Raw genomic sequence first — 17,942 nt, 5'->3', positions numbered from 1 at the left:
AGTTTTACCATACTCAAACCTGTTTTTTTTTTTTTTTGGGGGCAGAGAGTCTTTGCCTTTAGAATGGGAAAGTAAATTGACTGCTTTTCAGAAACTTTTGGTCTTACGCTGCATGCGCGCTGATAAATTGACGAATGGTATGCAAGATTTTGTTGCACTTCATCTTGGTCTTCGTTTTATAGAACCTCAAAATGCTGATCTGGCTCAACTTTTCAAAGACTCTTCTCCTACAACTCCAATCATTTTTATACTTTCTCCTGGAACTGATCCAGCTTCTGCTTTGTACAAGTTTGCCGAAGAAATGCGTTTTTCGAAAAAAATGAGTTCAATCTCCCTAGGTCAAGGGCAAGGACCTCGTGCCGAAGCTATGTTGTATGCTGCTATGGAACGTGGAAAATGGGTGTTCTTTCAAAATTGCCATTTAGCACCCAGTTGGATGCCCTCTTTAGAAAAAATGATCGAGACTATTAATCCTGATAAGGTAAGCGTAATCTTTCTTTTTGTTGTTGTTTTTTTTTTATAGAAAGTATAATGCTCTACAGGAAATTTTCTGCAATTTTTCACACACCTGTTCAAGGTTCATCGAGATTTTAGAATGTGGGCAACAAGTATGCCGAGTTCAAAATTCCCTGTTTCAATACTTCAAAACAGTTCAAAAATGACAGTCGAACCACCAAAAGGAATCAAAGCAAATCTTTTAAAGTGTTATGGTGGATGGAATGATGACTTTATTAACACTTGCAACCGGGTATTCATTTTGTTAAAGTTAGTTTTATCAATTTTTTTTTAATGTTTTTACATAACTCTTACTTTGTTATCATTTTTTTTTTTTTTTCGTTATTCTTATGATAACTTTTTGATTAAGTCATTTTTTCTTTCAGACTCAGGTTTTCAAATCACTTTTGTTTTCTTTGTGTCTGTTTCATGGAGTTTCTCTTGAACGTCGTAAGTACGGCCCCCTTGGCTTTAATATTCCCTATGAGTTTACTGAAGGTGATTTGCAGATATGCGTTAGTCAATTAGGAATGTTTCTTGAAGAGTACTCCGATGTTCCTTACAAGGTGTCTAAAAGTTTTTGATATTTTTATTTTAAGTTTGTTTATTAAAACTGTTTTGTTTATCTCATACTATTTCTGGTTTGCAGGTCCTCAAATACACAGCTGGTCATATTAACTATGGAGGTCGCATCACAGACGACTGGGATCGTAGGTGTCTTTTGACTATTTTAGAGAACTACTATAACCCCGATGTTTTGCAACCTCGTTTTAAGTTTTCACCTTCTGGTATATACCGACAACAAGAATTAGATGTCGATCATAAAGTATATGTTTTTTTACCCTCGTTTGAAGCATTCCTTTTACTAGATTTCTCAAAAAATCTTTCTTTCTTCTTGGATTTTTTATTTCCTTTTTTAGTCATACATGGAATACATCCTCAAGTTACCGATCAACGATGCTCCGGAAATATTCGGTCTCCACGATAATGCTAATATCACCTTTGCACAGAATGAATCTTTTAGATATTTAAATGGAATATTGCAATTACAACCCAAATCTCTTCCTGGATTAGGTAGAGCAAAAGAAGAGGTATTATTGTATTCTGCAGATAAAAATTGTTTTTAAGAAAGTTTCTTTATTTGTTCACAAAAATGTTTGAGTTTTATCTTTTTACGCTTAGATAATCGAAGAAACTGCTATCAATATATTGAAGCAGATTCCTGACTCAATTGATCTTGAAGCGGTAGCAAAAAAATACCCTGTGACCTACGAAGAGTCAATGAACACGGTTTTAACTCAGGAAGTTACGCGTTATAATAAGCTGCTAAGCGTTACTATACAATCTTTAAAGGTATGCGACGTAATGAAGCATTAAAGTTAAGTAAAAAAGTGCACCAACAAAAATTTCCTTTACAAATGTGTGATTTGATAAATCAGTTTTTAAAAGTTTTGTTAAAAGGATGTTTACACCTTACCCAAATAACTTTTAGAGATTATTTTACTTCTGTAAGTTTCTATTTTCTAAATTTAAATAAAATTTTACATATATATCTATACTCTTTCACTAAAAACTGTTATCCCCAGCCTTCGCTATAAAAATGAATAAGTGTAAAATGAAAAAGTATTTGTATTTATTAATTTGTATAGGATTTGTTAAAAGCCTTAAAAGGTTTGGTAGTGATGTCGGAGCAATTGGAGATGATGGCAAATAGTCTATTTAACAATCAAGTTCCAAGCAAGTGGTCTGTAAAGGTTAACAAAACTAGTTATGCTATTTGGCTCTTTTTCTTTTTTTTTTTCTCTCTCTTGCCATTATATTTATTGCTGCTTTCTTTTAAATTAGGCATACCCGTCTTTAAAACCGTTAGGTTCGTGGGTGATCGACTTAATTGCACGTGTTAAGTTTGTTAAAATGTGGATTGACAATGGAATTCCTTCGGTTTGTATAATATATATATATATCTATAATATATATATATATATATATATATATATATATATATATATATATATATATATATATATATATATATATATATATATATATATATATATATATAATATATATATATATATATATATATATATATATATATATATATATATAAATATATATATATATATATATATATATATATATATATATATCGTGTGTGTGTGTGTGTGTGTGTGTGTGTGTGTGTGTGTGTGTGTGTGTGTGTGTGTGTGTGTGTGTGTGTGTGTGTGTGTGTGTGTGTGTGTGTGTGTGTGTGTGTGTGTGTGTGTGTGTGTGTGTGTGTGTGTGTGTGTGTGTGTGTGTGTGTAATAAATTAAGTTTCTATAAATTTCATACACATATACATATATACACACACGCGCACATACGCACATAAATTTGGATTGTTGTTATGGGAATTTTTTAATTTAAAATTTTGATGTAATTGCCATGGAGAAAAGCAGTTTTTATGTAGCATATTGATAATTATTACATTAGAATTAGAAAATTGAACCTTTTAACAATCATAAGCTCCTTATTAACTGGCTGATAAGATTTTATAAAATTGAGCCTCTTGTTGAGCAAAACAAATTTCATTTAAAGATTGAATTAATTATTTATATCTCAGTGTGGCGGTTTGCAAAAATATATTGAAAAATTACGAAAAAAAAAGTATATATATAAAAAAAATACGAGGATCTTTTTATAGTTCACAGATGCTGCTTTTTATTATTATTATTATTATTGTTATTATTATTATTATTATTATTATTGTTATTATTATTATTATTATTATTATTATTATTATTATTATTATTATTATTATTATTATTATTATTATTATTATTATTATTATTATTATTATTATTATTATTATTATTATAATTTTCTTTTCTCTAAAAAAAAAAATTCTAAGCATTTTTGAACGTGAAAATTAAGTCTAGCGAAAGTTCTGTCCGTTTTTGGAATAAAACCAAATATACATATTTCTTACCGACAATAAACTTAATCAAATAAGTAATTGCCATTATTATTAAAAACTTCTTGCCAGCGTGAGGTTAATTTGTATATCCCATTTTCAAAAAATGTTTTATCCTTTGATGTGAAAAGTTGATAAAAACGAACAAAACTTTTTATTGCTTTAAGAGTATGTTTAAGTTTTTTCACGAAAACAAAAAAGCATCTTGTAATGAAGCATTAAAAACTGTCTATTTATGAAACCTGGTGGTGAGTGAGCTGCCTTTGTAAAAAGTTTCTTTTCTTTACAGAGCAGTGTTGAGTTTATAATCACTGCATGTAACAGAGCCTTCTTCTTTAGTCATTAAAGACACTGTTGTCTAGAGCCCATGCTATACTTGATGCTTGATCAACAACACACAGTTTATTAGCTATTTTTTTAAATGATGTAGAGTTTGAGAGTTGGTCGTTAATTGCTTTGATTATGTTGACACCAGTGAGACGCTCTTTGAATAGGCAAATCTATAAATAAGCCTTAACAAATTTCTGGGTTTTCATAACCAATGTTTGTGTTGAGGTTATAGACGCAAATAAAAATAAACATTAAACTACTCCCTATCATACTTCAAAAATTCTTAAAGTTGTAGTATAGTTTTACAAGAGTGAACTTCGGTAATAGTTGTAGGAATGAAGGATTTTTGTTGCTTTAATAAAGTTGGTATAAAAAAAAAAAAAAAAAAAATGCGAATCATCAGTAACTAGTTTAAATTGTGGCAAGAGAATTATTCAATGGGACAAATTGTAAAAAAAAATTAAAGTTTCTACTTTAACTGTATAAAATATTTTTAAAAAAGAAGGAAGAAACTGGAAATGTGCTCAATCGGAAACAATCAGGTTGTTTGTGAAATACATCTGGTACTGAAGCCAGAAGAACTGCTATCATTAGTAAAAGAAATGGAATATTAACCACCCCAGAAATTTAAGTGTGAATTGTTCCCGAGAACATCGAGTATCTGTGTCAACAGTGAATAAGCGATTAATTAAAGTAAGGCTTGGTGGTAGAATAGCTGCAAGGGAACCACTTCTTCGGCCCCAAAGTAAGAAAAAAAGACTACAGTAGAAAACCAACTTGAACGATGAACTGTTGATGACTGGAAACGTGTTCTTTGGGCCAACGAGTTGAAGTTCCAAATTTACAGTTCGAAGAGTAAAGTTTATGAACTGGTGATGAAGCAGTGTGTAGTGGCAACTTTAAAACATATTGGAGGTAGTGTCATAATGTCGGGTTTTTTGACGGTAATAATATTGGTGATATTTTTATGTATAGGAATCATTTAAGTGAATTAGAAAACAATAAGATAATTGAATGATTATTAAAAAAAAAAAAGAATTTTTTTTTCTCTCCAATTACCTGATCTTTTTCCTATTGAACATTTATGGGATGAGTTGGGCATTAAATTATTGACATATTTGTCAAAAAATGCCCAAAAAAGCTTTATAACAAATTTTCATATAAAAAGTTGCAAATGTGTTTCTTGTACATCACTAATTGTTAAGTTTAGTTTAAATAAAACTAAGAATTGACAAAATATGGTGGTGAATGAATATTAGTTCAAACTTTATAAAAAAAAAAAAAAAGACAACTTTGTGTAAAGGTGATAGAATTTAAAAATTTTAACGTTTTTTAATCCACGTACATAAAACTTTTTGTTCTATTTACACAAATGTTCCGTCTTTTTTACTTTTTGTTGTCCCGTCCATAACTGTCTATTGTCTCATCCTTTACCATCACTGCACAACAATCGAATGTATAAAAGAAAAATAAGAAAAATTATACTTTTTCTTTTGGAGTCCTAAAAGAGAATCCGAATCAACTTTATATAGCTTCTGGACTACTGAAGCTGTAGTTTACTAGTCCAGAAGCCACACTTTTTCAATTCAATTAATGAAAAGATAAACTTAGCATGAAAAAATCTAAACTAATGTAGTTGTGACCATTAAACAAATTTAGTATGACTATACTGTTTTATATTTGAAACTAATTAGCTAATCAAGAAAATTACTCTGAGAGAAAAAAAGTTAAAATTTTATTACAATATTGAAAAATTAGTTTCTAATTACATTTTAAAATAAGCTCATTGATTTATGACACAAGAACATTCAGTTATATAAAAAATCATCGCTTTAGAATATATTTATTACCCATGATTCTTTTTTAAAATTGTGAAATCAAAAAATAAAGTAAAGAAAGCATTCAAAATCAAAACTGCACCAGCAATTACCATAAATGTACGTATATATGTATGTATGTATGTATGTATGTATGTATGTATGTATGTATGTATGTATGTATGTATGTATGTATGTATGTATGTATGTATAGAGAGAATAATTTTTTGGTTTGCACGATTACTGACAGTTTTCAGCAATGATATTCGTTTTCTACGCATTTTATTTATTTGATGTTTTCCATTTGCTTTTGCTTTGGAATATTTACAACCAGTTAAAGTGTTAGAAACTGTTGTTTTTACCTTAAGGTTTTCTGGATATCCGGCTTTTTTTTCCCACAAGGTTTTCTGACAGGTATTTTACAAAACTACGCACGCTCATATGCAATCTCTATTGATACTATTTCCTTCGATTTTGAGGTAAGTTCGTAATGCAATTCCTAATTTACTGCTTGAAAAAAATGAAAAAAATGTTTTTGAAACAAAATTATCTCATTTGTTTTCGTGTTTGATAGTTTAATCTACATGAAATTAACTTCTAGGTACTCAAGTCACCCGCATCGCAATTAACTAAAAGACCACCTGATGGTTGCTATATTAACGGGTTATACTTAGAAGGAGCTAGATGGGGATTTTTTGAGCACGAGCTCGTTGAAAGTCGACCCAAGGAGTTGTTCACTGAAATGCCTGTGATCTGGTTAAAGCCCTGTCCAAACCGCATAAAACCCGCTGAAGGTTTCTACGATTGTCCAGTGTACAAAACGCTCATGAGAGCCGGTAAAAAATATATTTATATTTCAGGTTACTGTTAAAATTACAGTGATTTTGCAGTTGGAGCTTGAAATATTACATTTCTTAATAAGGAACTTTTTATTAATTCCTATCGCGCTTTTCTTGTTTGCTTTTTGTTATGCAGCTTTTAGACAGCTTCGCGCCATTACTGTGCTTTGAAGAAGGCGCTGTGGTTACTATTTACGTCCAGCAAATAGATTCACGATGATAGGTTTTAAAAAAGTGCAATAATATTTTTGTTGTAAAGTTAGAAATAATCCTGCAAAAAGCTTCTCACTAAAATTAACAATAGTTTTTTATGCGTGTCGAGCCGATTTCAATGAAAACTGAAATAATAGATAAGTTCTAAATAAAAAGAAAGCATGTCTTATTAATTAACTACCAAAAACTTCCAACTCTGAAGTCAAGCGTTACATTTTCTAAAAAAGTGTTTTAACTAACATTTTCAAATAATGAGTGCAAAAAAAAAAAAAAAATTGGCAAGTTGTGTTTTTTGATAAGATTGAAGCACTGAATCCATCAGATAAAAATAAATGATCTTAATCATATTAGATATGTCAAAATAAATCTACTCTTATAGATTTGCTGTTGATGTGAATTTCACATACTTGCATGCAAACATTTATGCATGCATGTGTGTTTACAGCTCCTATAAATATGTATGTTTACATCTGATCTGTTTTTTCTTATCAGGGACCCTTTCTACTACTGGACATTCAACTAATTTTGTGCTTCAAATAGAGCTACCGACTAAGAAATCGCAATCCCACTGGGTCAAACAAGGAGTTGCTCTTATGTGCGGTCTCGACTTTTAAATGGCACATAAATTCCCGGGATTTACTGCATTACTTTTGATCTCCTTCGCGTAGTTATTTTTCGATTTTACAGTTCTGGAATAAACGCAGTTTTAATTCTCAATATAGTTTATATATTCAATTGTTGATGTTTGCTAAATTCAAATAAAACACATGTCGCTTTCTTTTCAATATTGTTTTTATATGTTTATGTTACTTTGAGGTCAGCTCTATTTATTTGATAGCGCTGTTTTTTGTAAAGTAATTTTATAAATATTTGCTTAAGAGAATTTTGGTGTCGAGGGATTGAGATGCTTTTTAATCGATGTTTTTGTGCATGCTGCTAGCTAAGTGCGCCTTGAAGACTGCTGTCGAACTTTTTATGCAATTTTCTTTATAGGTAAATGTTATTTTTTGTGAACGTGTTTTTTTGCTTCACATTGGTTAATAAAACGTTTGAATAGAGAAATAGCGTTTAGATTGATTTTGTACGAACGTTTGTTTATATTACGTAAAAGTCCATAATACAGGTACTTATTATAAAACTATATAATTATGAAAAATACTTCTTGATCTTAAAAAAATATGCTAACTCATAAGTAGGGAACATGAATTTATGCCTTTTCATATTATTCAAGAAATTTTAAGTAATCTATATAATAACTATGAAAATAATTAAGATTGAGAGTTATATTCTACTAAACTGCTAAAATGGCGTCGAGTTTTAGGGAAATGTTCAGATCTCCTCTTTAACAATAAAGCTAAAAATTTTTATGTAAGATGTTTTTTTCGTAATTGTTTTATTATTACTTAAACTATATATGTTTATGAACTTGTATATCTGTGTATATATCAGGGATGGACTTAGGGGGATCTTTAGAAATTCCCCCCTGCCCACCTAGATCACCGGAAATTTAAATTTTGTCCCCCCCCCCCCTAAAAAATTTTTTTGATCTGCTACTTGCACACACACACACACACACACACACACACACACACACACACACACACACACACACACACACACACACACACACACACACAACATACACATGCATACATATACTGTATACACATATAAATTTGGGTTGTTGTTATGGGAATTTTTTAATTTAAAATTTTGATATGATTGCCATGGAGAAAAGCAGTTTTTATGTGTAGCATATTGATAATTATTACATTAGATTTAGAAAATTGAACCCTTTAATAATCATAAGCTCCTTATTAACTGGCTGATAAGATTTTATAAAATTGAGCCTCTTGTTGAGCAAAACAAATTTCATTTAAAGATTGAATTAATTATTTATATCTCAGTGTGGCGGTTTGCAAAAATATATTGAAAAATTACGAAAAAAAAAGTATATATATAAAAAAAATACGAGGATCTTTTTATAGTTCACAGATGCTGCTTTTTATTATTATTATTTTCTTTTCTCTAAAAAAAAAATTTCTGAGCATTTTCTAACGTGAGTATTAAGTCTAGTGAAAGTTCTGTCCGTTTTTGGAATAAAACCAAATACGCATATTTCTTACCGACAATAAACAATAATAATGGCAATTACTTATTTGATAAGTAATTGCCATTATTATTAAAAACTTCTTGCCAGCGTGAGGTTAATTTGAATATCCCATTTTCAAAAAATGTTTTATCCTTTGATGTGAAAAATTGATAAAAACGGACAAAACTTTCCGGTAGACCTAATATTAGAAACGGCTTTATCGTTCGTCATCGAGACTTTTTCTTTATCTGTAAAAATGCACCTTTTCGATATTTTGGAAAACTCTAAAAACGTTTAATCTTAACGACAAATCGCGTTAATCAGAATATAAATAACTTAAAGAGACCTGTTAATCTTTTTCTTTAATCAGCTATTTCGCTTATTCATTAGGAAAATTCAATTTTAAACATTTCTGCATATTCAGTATCTCTATGGATTTTTTAAATCCGATTTTTTTTGTTGTAAGGTTATCTTTTTTGTTGTAAGGTTATCTTATTTATTATCTTTCTTATTAAAATTCAAAAACAACCAAAATTGTTTAAGAAAAGAAGACGGAAGATAAGATAAAAAAGTTCTATAAAAGTTATAGAAATCTAGTTTTAAGCGCCTCCTATCCTATCGTGAAATTGTTTCAACTTTCGTTGAATAGTATCAAACACATATAAAATTTTGTTTCTTTTTTTGGTTTCAAGCTTAGCTCGAACGTAAAAACTTATAATAACTCAATACATTCCTGTTCCTTAAGAAAGTCGAACACAAAACGTAAGATTCAGGTTTATAAAAAAAATGTCTTCCTAAATGTTAGAAAAATATAAGATAAGCAACTTTCCAACAACCGACGTTTATTTGCCGCTAAGTATAAAGGCAAACTTGTTTGCTGATTATTGTTCGTTAAAAATAGTGTCTGAGTGTTTATTTTACATCCGCAATATATTTATACCTACTACGGCAATAACCCAAAGCTTTCTTTCGGAAGCATTTTCATTCTCAATCCATTAATATTTCATTGGAAAAATCAACTTTTGTTTGAGTGAATGTTTTATTTTTTAAAATTTGATGAGTGACGTATTGAATTTGATGTTCATGTTTGCAATACTAATTGAAGAAGAAAAAGAATTGTACTAACTTAGTAAATAAAAAATGTACTTACACTGTTGGCATTTACACTCAAACATTTATTTCTTCTTTGTTAATCTTCAATTTGAATTTCTTCTCTTTTCTAATTTTCCTAATTAAAGATACTGTGTGCTACTTTTTGGTTTGATTTTAGTTTTCTTATAGAATTTTAAAAAACAACATTTTCATTTATGTGAAATTTTTTCATAAGAATAGTAAAGTTGTACAAGAGATTATATTCACTAAGATGTTATTGCTAACTTGGATTTTTATTAAAGCCATTTTGAATCAATACAAAAGTTCTATCCACACCCAATACGCGTTGGGATTTAAAATAGTTCTATTATCTGTAAAAATAAGAGTTGTTTGAGTTGATACTGTGTATGATCAAATAAATTTTACTGAATTTACTAAAGTAGTTTGCAGAATTGTTATGTGACTACCGATTTAATGTTTAAGTTTTTCCAAAACAACTCAGCGTCGTCGAATAACGACGGTAGTAATAGTGGTGGTGCTGGTTCAGAAAACAACAGTACCATGGGTAGCACAAAAGATTTGCACCAGAAGGACTATGAAATTAAAATGAGAGACTCTAGAATTCAAATGCTAGAGCAGGAACTTAGAAAGAAAGACGAAACAATAAAAAACTTAAATAGAGAACTTGATAAATACAGATCTGTGTTGCAACCAACTAGTCCTACTGCTGTTGTTGCAAAAACAAGGCAGCGATTGCAAGGTATATCTGCTGAACCTCAGACATTGTCCAAAGCACAAGCTCAAGCTCAACCACTTAAAAGACACTCCAAATCATCAAGGTATCCTCTAACATAATGGCGTTTTACTTTGATTTGATTTAACAATAGTTGTGCTACATGTGTTTGTGTGTTGTGTTTGTTTGTGTAGTTAATACTATGGTTTGTTTATATTTTTATATAATCTTATAGGCTTGTTAGTATTAGTTATGTTAGTAATGTGACAATATAATCACCATATATCTACTGTTAAAATAAAAAGAAAAAAGAAATAAAGAAACTATGTATAGTATGATTGATGTACTTATGCTAAAAGCTGACAAATCAATTACAATTACAACATTGTAATGTTAGCATACACATAATGCATGCGTACACACATATCATCAAAAAAAGTTTAATCAATCTTTCCTTAATAATTACATTGACTAAGATAAATTTATTAACTGCAATGATAAAAATGGTGAGAATGATTATTTAATTATTAAACCTCTTTTTCTTTTTATCATTCAAAGACAAAAAAAAAAGATAGATAAAAAGATAATTTTTTTGAAGCAGTTTTATTAATAATTTGTGAGCTTTGAATGCTTTTGAATGTTTTTTTTTTTTTTTTTATTGACAACAGCATACATGTTAATGTACTTTTGTAGTAACTAATTTCCTTTGAGAAATGCTAAATAATTCAAACAGAAAGTTTTTTGAAATAAAACATTTAATTTTTTTCTGGTTCCAAAAAAATACACATACTAATTCCATTCTATTATTACAATTTTATTTCTAATTAAATTTCATTTAATATCAATATCTTACTTTTATTTACATACAGAACAATAGGAAATGTTGTAATGTATGTATGTATGTATGTATGCATGTATGTATGTATGTATGTATGTATGTATGTATGTATGTATGTATGTATGTATGTATGTTTTATGCATAGAATACATCCTAAAACCATATGATATTAACATATTAAGATAGATGTAAATACTCAATTCAGATCAAAAGAAACTATACGTGAAGCAATCAAAGATAATGACTTTCTTACATATTTGGAAGCATCTCAAGTCAAGGAATTGGTGGATGTTATGTACTCTAAAGAATTTAAAAAAGGAGAGTATATTATACGAGAAGGAGAACCTGGTCAACATTTATATGTTATCGAAGGTATAGATTACATTTTAAAACTTTATTTGTGTGGCTTTACTTATGATTTTGATTATTCTAAAACTGTTAAAAATTTTAATAAACTTGAACTCTTTGAATTGCAGATGGTATTTGTGAAATAACAAAGGATGGAAAGGTTCTAGGAGAATTAGGACCAGCAAAAGCGATGGGAGAGCTGGCTATCTTATACAACTGTGTTCGAACTGCCACTGTTAGAGGTTTTGATCTTTGTCATTAAAGAAAAAAAAAGATGAAAAAATTAAAGCTTTCAGTTTTTAATATTTGATAATTAACATATAATCAAAATTTTAGCAACAACAAGTGGCAAGTTGTGGACTATTGATCGGCAAGGATTCCAGACCATTATGATGAAGACTGGTATGCAAAGACAGCAAGAACATATGGACTTCTTAAAGAGGTTTTTCCTTTTTTTTCTTTTATAAATACTTTTCTTTTATATATATATATATATATATATATATATATATATATATATATATATATATATATATATATATATATATATATGAAAAGGAGAGATTTTATCATTTTTCTCTTTTTAAAATATATTTTTTTTTTAGTGTACCAGTTTTAAAAGAAGTTCCAGATGATGCCCTGGCAAAAATTGCCGATGTCTTAGAAGAGGTCAATATTCTTTGCAATATTATCATTTAGTACTGAAAGCTATAAGAAATACCTTTATGTTATTTGATTACTATTAATTGATTTTTAGGCTTTCTATGAAGAGGGAGAATATATCATTCGACAAGGTGCACGTGGTGACACATTTTTCATTCTCAAGAAAGGCACAGTAGGTTATCATAAATATCTTAAAATTTATCTTTATAAAGTTTTTTCATTTACTAAAAAATAATTGTTTGATTGTTTTAAGCAAAATCTTTAAGTTTTTTTTCCCTTTTTCTCATTAAGGTAGATATAACTCAAAGAGCATCTGTTCATAGTGAGCCACAGTTTGTAAGGTCATTAAGCAAGGGAGCATATTTTGGTGAAAAAGCTCTTTTAGGGTAAGTTTGTTATTTACACATTTGTTGTCACTTGATTTTTTTAAATTAATCGTTTTAGTTTAAAATTGATTTATCATGGTTTTTTTTTAAATTAACATGATTAATACTAAATGCATTTTGCAATAATTATCTAATGACAACTTTTGTGTTAATTTCATACTTTTAATGATTAAATTTATTACCTATGACTTGATTTATTTTTTTTAGGGAAGATCTTCGAACAGCTAATGTTATTGCTGGAAAAGGTGGTTGTGGATGTTTAGTTGTTGATAGAGAATCTTTTTCAATGTTTATTGAAACTCTCAGTGAAATTAAAAAAGATGTTTATGATACTGATGATAAGAAACGAGGAGTTGATCTTAAATCACCAACGTGAGTGCATTACTCTAGCCTTACTTAATAGTATTTGTAGTGACATTTATTGCTATTTGCAGAATTTTTTAAATTTGTTTTATCATTTAGGTCACCAAAAGAGCAAGATGAGTTTGCATTTGTGACTTTAGATCAATTAAAGATAGTATCAACTCTAGGTGTTGGTGGTTTTGGAAGAGTAGAATTGGTATGGTTTTTTTTTAAAAAAAATTATTTTTTTATTTATTTACATTAATTATGATTATTTTTATCTTTATCTTTTTAAACAATAAGATTTGTGTGGTATTTTCAGGTACAACTTGCAAATGATAAACGAACATTTGCGCTTAAACAACTTAAAAAAAAACATATAGTAGAAACTCGTCAGCAAGATCACATAATGTCAGAGAAGCGGATTATGTCTGAAGCAAACTGTCATTTTATAGTTAGGTACAGCTTTAAAAAACATGTTTTCTTTTAAAACTGGAATGTATTTTTCATAGTTTTAAATTTCAACTACTAATATTTTTCCTTTTTTAGGTTATACAAAACATTTAAAGATAGAAAATTTTTATACATGTTGTTAGAAGTTTGTTTGGGTGGTGAATTATGGACCATTCTTAGAGATAGGTGAGAGTAGTGTTTTTTAATTAAATTTTTTCAAAAAGTTGCTTTTGCTGTGTTAAACATTTAGGCTCATGCATTTTCTTAAAACATTTTTTTTTCTCTGAATTTATATTTTTATTTCATAATTATTATTCTATATTTTAAGAATATGGTTAATAAGTAGAATTTTCAATGATAATGACAAAGAATAACAATTTGGGATATTCAGAGCTTTTGTTATTAACTTAGAGGTTCTTTTGATGATAACACAACACGTTTCTATGTTGCTTGTGTGATAGAGGCTTTTTCCTACTTGCATTCTAAAGGAATTGTTTACAGAGATCTAAAGGTAAGAAGTACATTTTGTAAAATATGTATTAATTATACTATCTACAATAAAATAGTTTAATTTTTTTTTTTTTTTTTTTTTTTTTCTCTTTATTAGCCCGAGAATCTTTTGTTAGATGATAAAGGTTATTGTAAGCTAGTGGACTTTGGTTTTGCAAAGAAGATTGGCTTTGGAAGAAAAACATGGACATTTTGTGGAACACCAGAATATGTTGCTCCTGAAATTATTTTAAATAAGGTTTAAATTTTTGGAAGAATTGTTCTCTTTTAACTGTTCTTAGAGTTTTATTAGTTCTTATTTTAGTTAACTGTCTTTTTTTTTTTTTTACTTATATATATTTTTTTTAATTTTAAGGGCCATGATTTTGCTGCAGATTACTGGTCTCTGGGAATTCTGATGTACGAGTTGCTTACTGGTAGCCCCCCATTCTCTGGATCTGATCCTATGAAAACATACAATATAATATTGAAGGGAATTGATATGATTGAATTTCCTAGAAGGATAACTCGAAATGCTCATAACCTAATAAAAAAGCTATGCAAGTAAGTGAAGTAATTTTTTGCTTCAATTCTTTATTACTAATTAATTTGAAGTAATAATAAAATATGCTATTTATGATAATATACTTTTCATTGACATGTATTTTCAGAGATAATCCATCAGAGCGGCTTGGTTACCAAAGAAATGGGTTAAAGGATATTCAAAAGCACAAGTAATTTTTTAATCCTGTATTTGTGAATCTGTGTGTGTTCTCCATTTGTTTACACACAATATTTCTGTGATAGGTGGTTTGATGGGTTTAACTGGGATGGTTTGAAGAACCGTAAATTGGGCCCCCCTATCATTCCTAAGGTGAAATATGTTTTGTTATTAATTAGGTGTTTTTTTTTTTTAATATTATTAACTCTATTTAATTTTAATCTCCATTGATTTGCATTTGACTGAATATATTTTATACATTTTAAATAGATCAAGTCTCCTTTGGATGCTTCAAATTTTGACGACTATCCAAAAGATGACGACATCCCTCCAGATGATGTCACAGGATGGGATAAAGATTTTTAATTGCCTTGAACCTTTTTCTGTTAACAGTATTTCCAGGTATGATCTAGCAGTTCCTATTAAGAAAATTTGTAATATTAAGAAAATTTGAACGTAGACTTATTTTATAATTAAATACTTAGACAGTTCAATCGCACCACCCAACTACTAAATCATCGGACGATAGTGTCCTATATGAAGATGCATCTGCTCAATCAATTGTTTTCAGCTAGTGTTCTGGGTTGTGTTCTGGGGCTTATTTTTAGCATTTTTTGTGTTATTTATAAGTATGTTTTAGCGTTTAACTATAAACTAGGTATCTGCGCGAATTTTTTATACTTTATTTTTCTGCACGTTTTTTATTTTTTTATGTTGCGTGGTTTTATTTCAACGTTTTTTGTTTTTTTTTTTTTTAATTTTAGATTTTCTTGCTTATTCAAAGCTAAAATTCAAACAACGAATTTTTAATTTTCTTGTTCAAAGTTAACTTTTATCTTAAAACGTTTGTTAAATGATTTTTTTCTTTTCTTAATAAGAAAAAAATTTTCAAACCTTACATGAGTTGTGCGACGTGTAATATACGCATCTTTTTATCAATGATGTTTAATAATTAATTTATAAAGTGCTTGTCATCGAGTGTAGATAGTTGATTTTTTAAATACTTAAAACAGGTAGGAACGACACCGAATAAAGTGGTTTACTTGAATTTATATGTTTAATACCAGTTTATTTTTAAAATATTTTTAGCTCGTTTTCCCCAATAAAATTTTACAAATTATTTTCGCTAAGGTTTGATAAAAAATTACGTAAATCCTATTTTAAAAATTAGCTTTTGAATTGTTAAGTTTTTTCTCAATTTCGCGTGATGTGCAAGTTATTCCTGTATATAAACAGTTATTCAAGTTGTAAGATATACCGTGTCCTGTAAATATGAATTATGCTTAATAGTGTGGTGTTCTTATGTCAATAAAAGAATGCGTCATATTGCAAAATGCAGCTTAAAGATCTCATCGCTGTTATGATTCTCGTTAGTTTAATTCTCTCCGATATTTTTATCTCTGTTTGCTTATCGTAATCTTCTATCAGCAATTCTTTTGGCGCCACTTTAATTCAAATTTGTAAACCGCTTTTATAAAGTTCATTCTTTTGTTAACTTTTTAATGAATTTGTTTATGCAATACAGATCAAGTTCCTAATACGCTGTAAAATAAGACCGGTAAAAATGGCGTTCCTGCTTTGACACACAGAATGTGTAATTCTCTTATATGATTGCTATGGATTGACTTATTAGACAGCTTATTCTTAATAAGCCGTTTTAGAAAACTTTGTAATAACACAAGTTCAATTTTCCAGCCATTTCTAATTATATTATCTGCATTGGTTTACCAGCTGCTTTACACCAGTTCAATCAACTGAAGCATCGTTAGGGATTTATTGATTTGGTCTCAATTATTCCTTGAGTGTGAAAAACTAAATTTTTTACTAATTTCTAGAAATTGTCTGGAGACTATGAAGATGAATTTCGGTATGTACCGTCAAATAAGGTGATTTCGGATATTAGGGGGTTTTGGCAAATAAAAAGTTGATTAACCGCGTAATCAGGGCAAATAATGGTACTATAAGACAGCATACAAGTGGGACCATATATACTGAAAGCATACTTGCTATAACTGTTACGTATCTTTTTTTTAGTTAAACATTGTCCGAATTAAAATATTTAACTAACAGGGTGGAGTTGAATTCGGACAGTTATTGTTTTTCATGTTGTTAACGCGAGTTAACGTGAAGTTAATTCGTACATACGTACTGTTTTCTAAAAAGCCTTAGAGTGTTCTATTAAAAATTACAACACTTCTTAGACACTAAAATAGGTAGTTTGGTAGCCTACCATACCCATCACAAATATGATACAGGTATTGGTACAAAAACGTTTGCAATTAACATTTTAAATGAATATTTATCAATTAGAAACTTAAATTAACAATAAAAATATCGTACAGCAAAAAAGAGACAAAAGTTAAATTAATTTTTCTCACATAAATTTGATACGAAGATGCCTAGTTTTACATATTTTACAAACAACTATGTATCTAAATGTAACTAAAAATATATTTTTTAAAAATGAGGTTAAACGTTTCCAGGAGAGAAAATCTTCGAGAAAGTGTTAAAAGCTTCATTGAAAAACTCCGAAAATGATAAAATCAGAAATCATCAATCACTTTTTAAAGGAAGGACATGCGCGCTCAACTTTGTATAAGGTCTTAGATAAGTTGCACACTGATCGACCAATTAAAGACAAGAAAAAAACTGGACGATAATCTTCATGGACACCGGCTAAGCGAGCTCAACTCAAGCGAACTAGTAAACAATGTATACGGAATGAGTCAACGAAAATTGGGCCAGAAACTCGGAAAAAGCCATCAAGATATATCATACCAATTGTCAAAAATTCAAATTTCTTATCGCAAACGAACAAAACTCCAAAATACAGTAATGATCAAGCTTTGAGAGCCAAAAAATTGAGTCAAAATTATTCTTAAAACCAAGTCATGCTCCATCAAATCTAAGCTATATAGTGAGGAATGCTCATTGAAAAGACTTCTCCCATTTCTTTATAAGCGTTATCCCGAATTTCAGTACATATTTTAGTCCGATTTAGCAAGTGTCCATTACTCAAATCTAGCCGTTGCATGGATGGACGAAAACTTGAACTATGTTGCCAGTGAGATCAATCAGCCAAATGTTCCAAAAGCAAGGTCAATCAAAAATTTTTGGGGTTGTTTAGCACAAAAA

At 29.1% G+C, this 17,942-nt stretch overlaps 2 protein-coding genes across 4 annotated transcripts in view; both read left to right on the top strand.

Annotated features, from left to right (window-relative positions):
- The window catches only part of LOC145196301 (dynein axonemal heavy chain 1-like), a 37,965-nt gene extending 30,530 nt beyond the window's left edge, over positions 1 to 7,435 (top strand). The window contains exons 64-74 of the mRNA XM_090079976.1: positions 46 to 481; positions 578 to 748; positions 882 to 1,061; positions 1,145 to 1,321; positions 1,416 to 1,586; positions 1,678 to 1,848; positions 2,145 to 2,249; positions 2,341 to 2,436; positions 5,967 to 6,077; positions 6,200 to 6,434; positions 7,143 to 7,435. Coding sequence (XP_089936102.1) covers positions 46 to 481; positions 578 to 748; positions 882 to 1,061; positions 1,145 to 1,321; positions 1,416 to 1,586; positions 1,678 to 1,848; positions 2,145 to 2,249; positions 2,341 to 2,436; positions 5,967 to 6,077; positions 6,200 to 6,434; positions 7,143 to 7,264 — 1,975 coding nt within the window. The 3' untranslated portion in view covers positions 7,265 to 7,435. The remainder of the gene's footprint in view (positions 1 to 45; positions 482 to 577; positions 749 to 881; positions 1,062 to 1,144; positions 1,322 to 1,415; positions 1,587 to 1,677; positions 1,849 to 2,144; positions 2,250 to 2,340; positions 2,437 to 5,966; positions 6,078 to 6,199; positions 6,435 to 7,142) is intronic.
- Positions 7,436 to 7,504: 69 nt separating this feature from the next.
- Positions 7,505 to 16,094, top strand: LOC145196363 (cGMP-dependent protein kinase 1-like). Of its 3 annotated transcripts, none has more exons than XM_090079979.1 (19): positions 7,505 to 7,643; positions 10,337 to 10,673; positions 11,611 to 11,777; positions 11,882 to 11,995; positions 12,090 to 12,195; positions 12,359 to 12,422; positions 12,511 to 12,592; positions 12,712 to 12,802; positions 13,010 to 13,174; positions 13,265 to 13,361; positions 13,467 to 13,603; positions 13,694 to 13,783; positions 14,009 to 14,108; positions 14,205 to 14,345; positions 14,463 to 14,650; positions 14,758 to 14,820; positions 14,894 to 14,960; positions 15,078 to 15,209; positions 15,293 to 16,094. In XM_090079979.1, exons 2-18 carry the CDS (start codon positions 10,396 to 10,398, stop codon positions 15,171 to 15,173), a joined length of 2,046 nt encoding a protein of 681 aa, XP_089936105.1. In that variant the 5' UTR covers positions 7,505 to 7,643; positions 10,337 to 10,395; the 3' UTR covers positions 15,174 to 15,209; positions 15,293 to 16,094. The 3 variants fall into 3 exon arrangements, with proteins under 3 accessions (XP_089936105.1, XP_089936104.1, XP_089936103.1); XM_090079978.1 differs by having other exon boundaries at positions 7,513 to 7,643; positions 10,318 to 10,673; XM_090079977.1 differs by lacking the exon at positions 7,505 to 7,643 and having other exon boundaries at positions 8,585 to 10,673.
- Positions 16,095 to 17,942: the final 1,848 nt, after the last annotated feature.

The sequence above is a fragment of the Hydra viridissima genome, unplaced genomic scaffold, assembly GCF_058129835.1.
Source record: "Hydra viridissima isolate aposymbiotic clone 2 unplaced genomic scaffold, HvirCarnegie_v1 scaffold_2, whole genome shotgun sequence".
Taxonomy (NCBI): Eukaryota; Metazoa; Cnidaria; class Hydrozoa; order Anthoathecata; family Hydridae; genus Hydra; species Hydra viridissima.
This window is presented reverse-complemented; position numbering and strand designations above follow the sequence as displayed.

Coding starts and splice junctions, on each gene's coding strand:
- LOC145196363 (XM_090079977.1), top strand. CDS start 10,309: ATGTTTAAGTTTTTCCAAAACAACTCAGCGTCGTCGAATAACGACGGT. Junction 11,778..11,881: donor ACATTTATATGTTATCGAAG/GTATAGATTACA, acceptor TTTGAATTGCAG/ATGGTATTTGTGAAATAACA. Junction 12,196..12,358: donor CATATGGACTTCTTAAAGAG/GTTTTTCCTTTT, acceptor TTTTTTTTTTAG/TGTACCAGTTTTAAAAGAAG.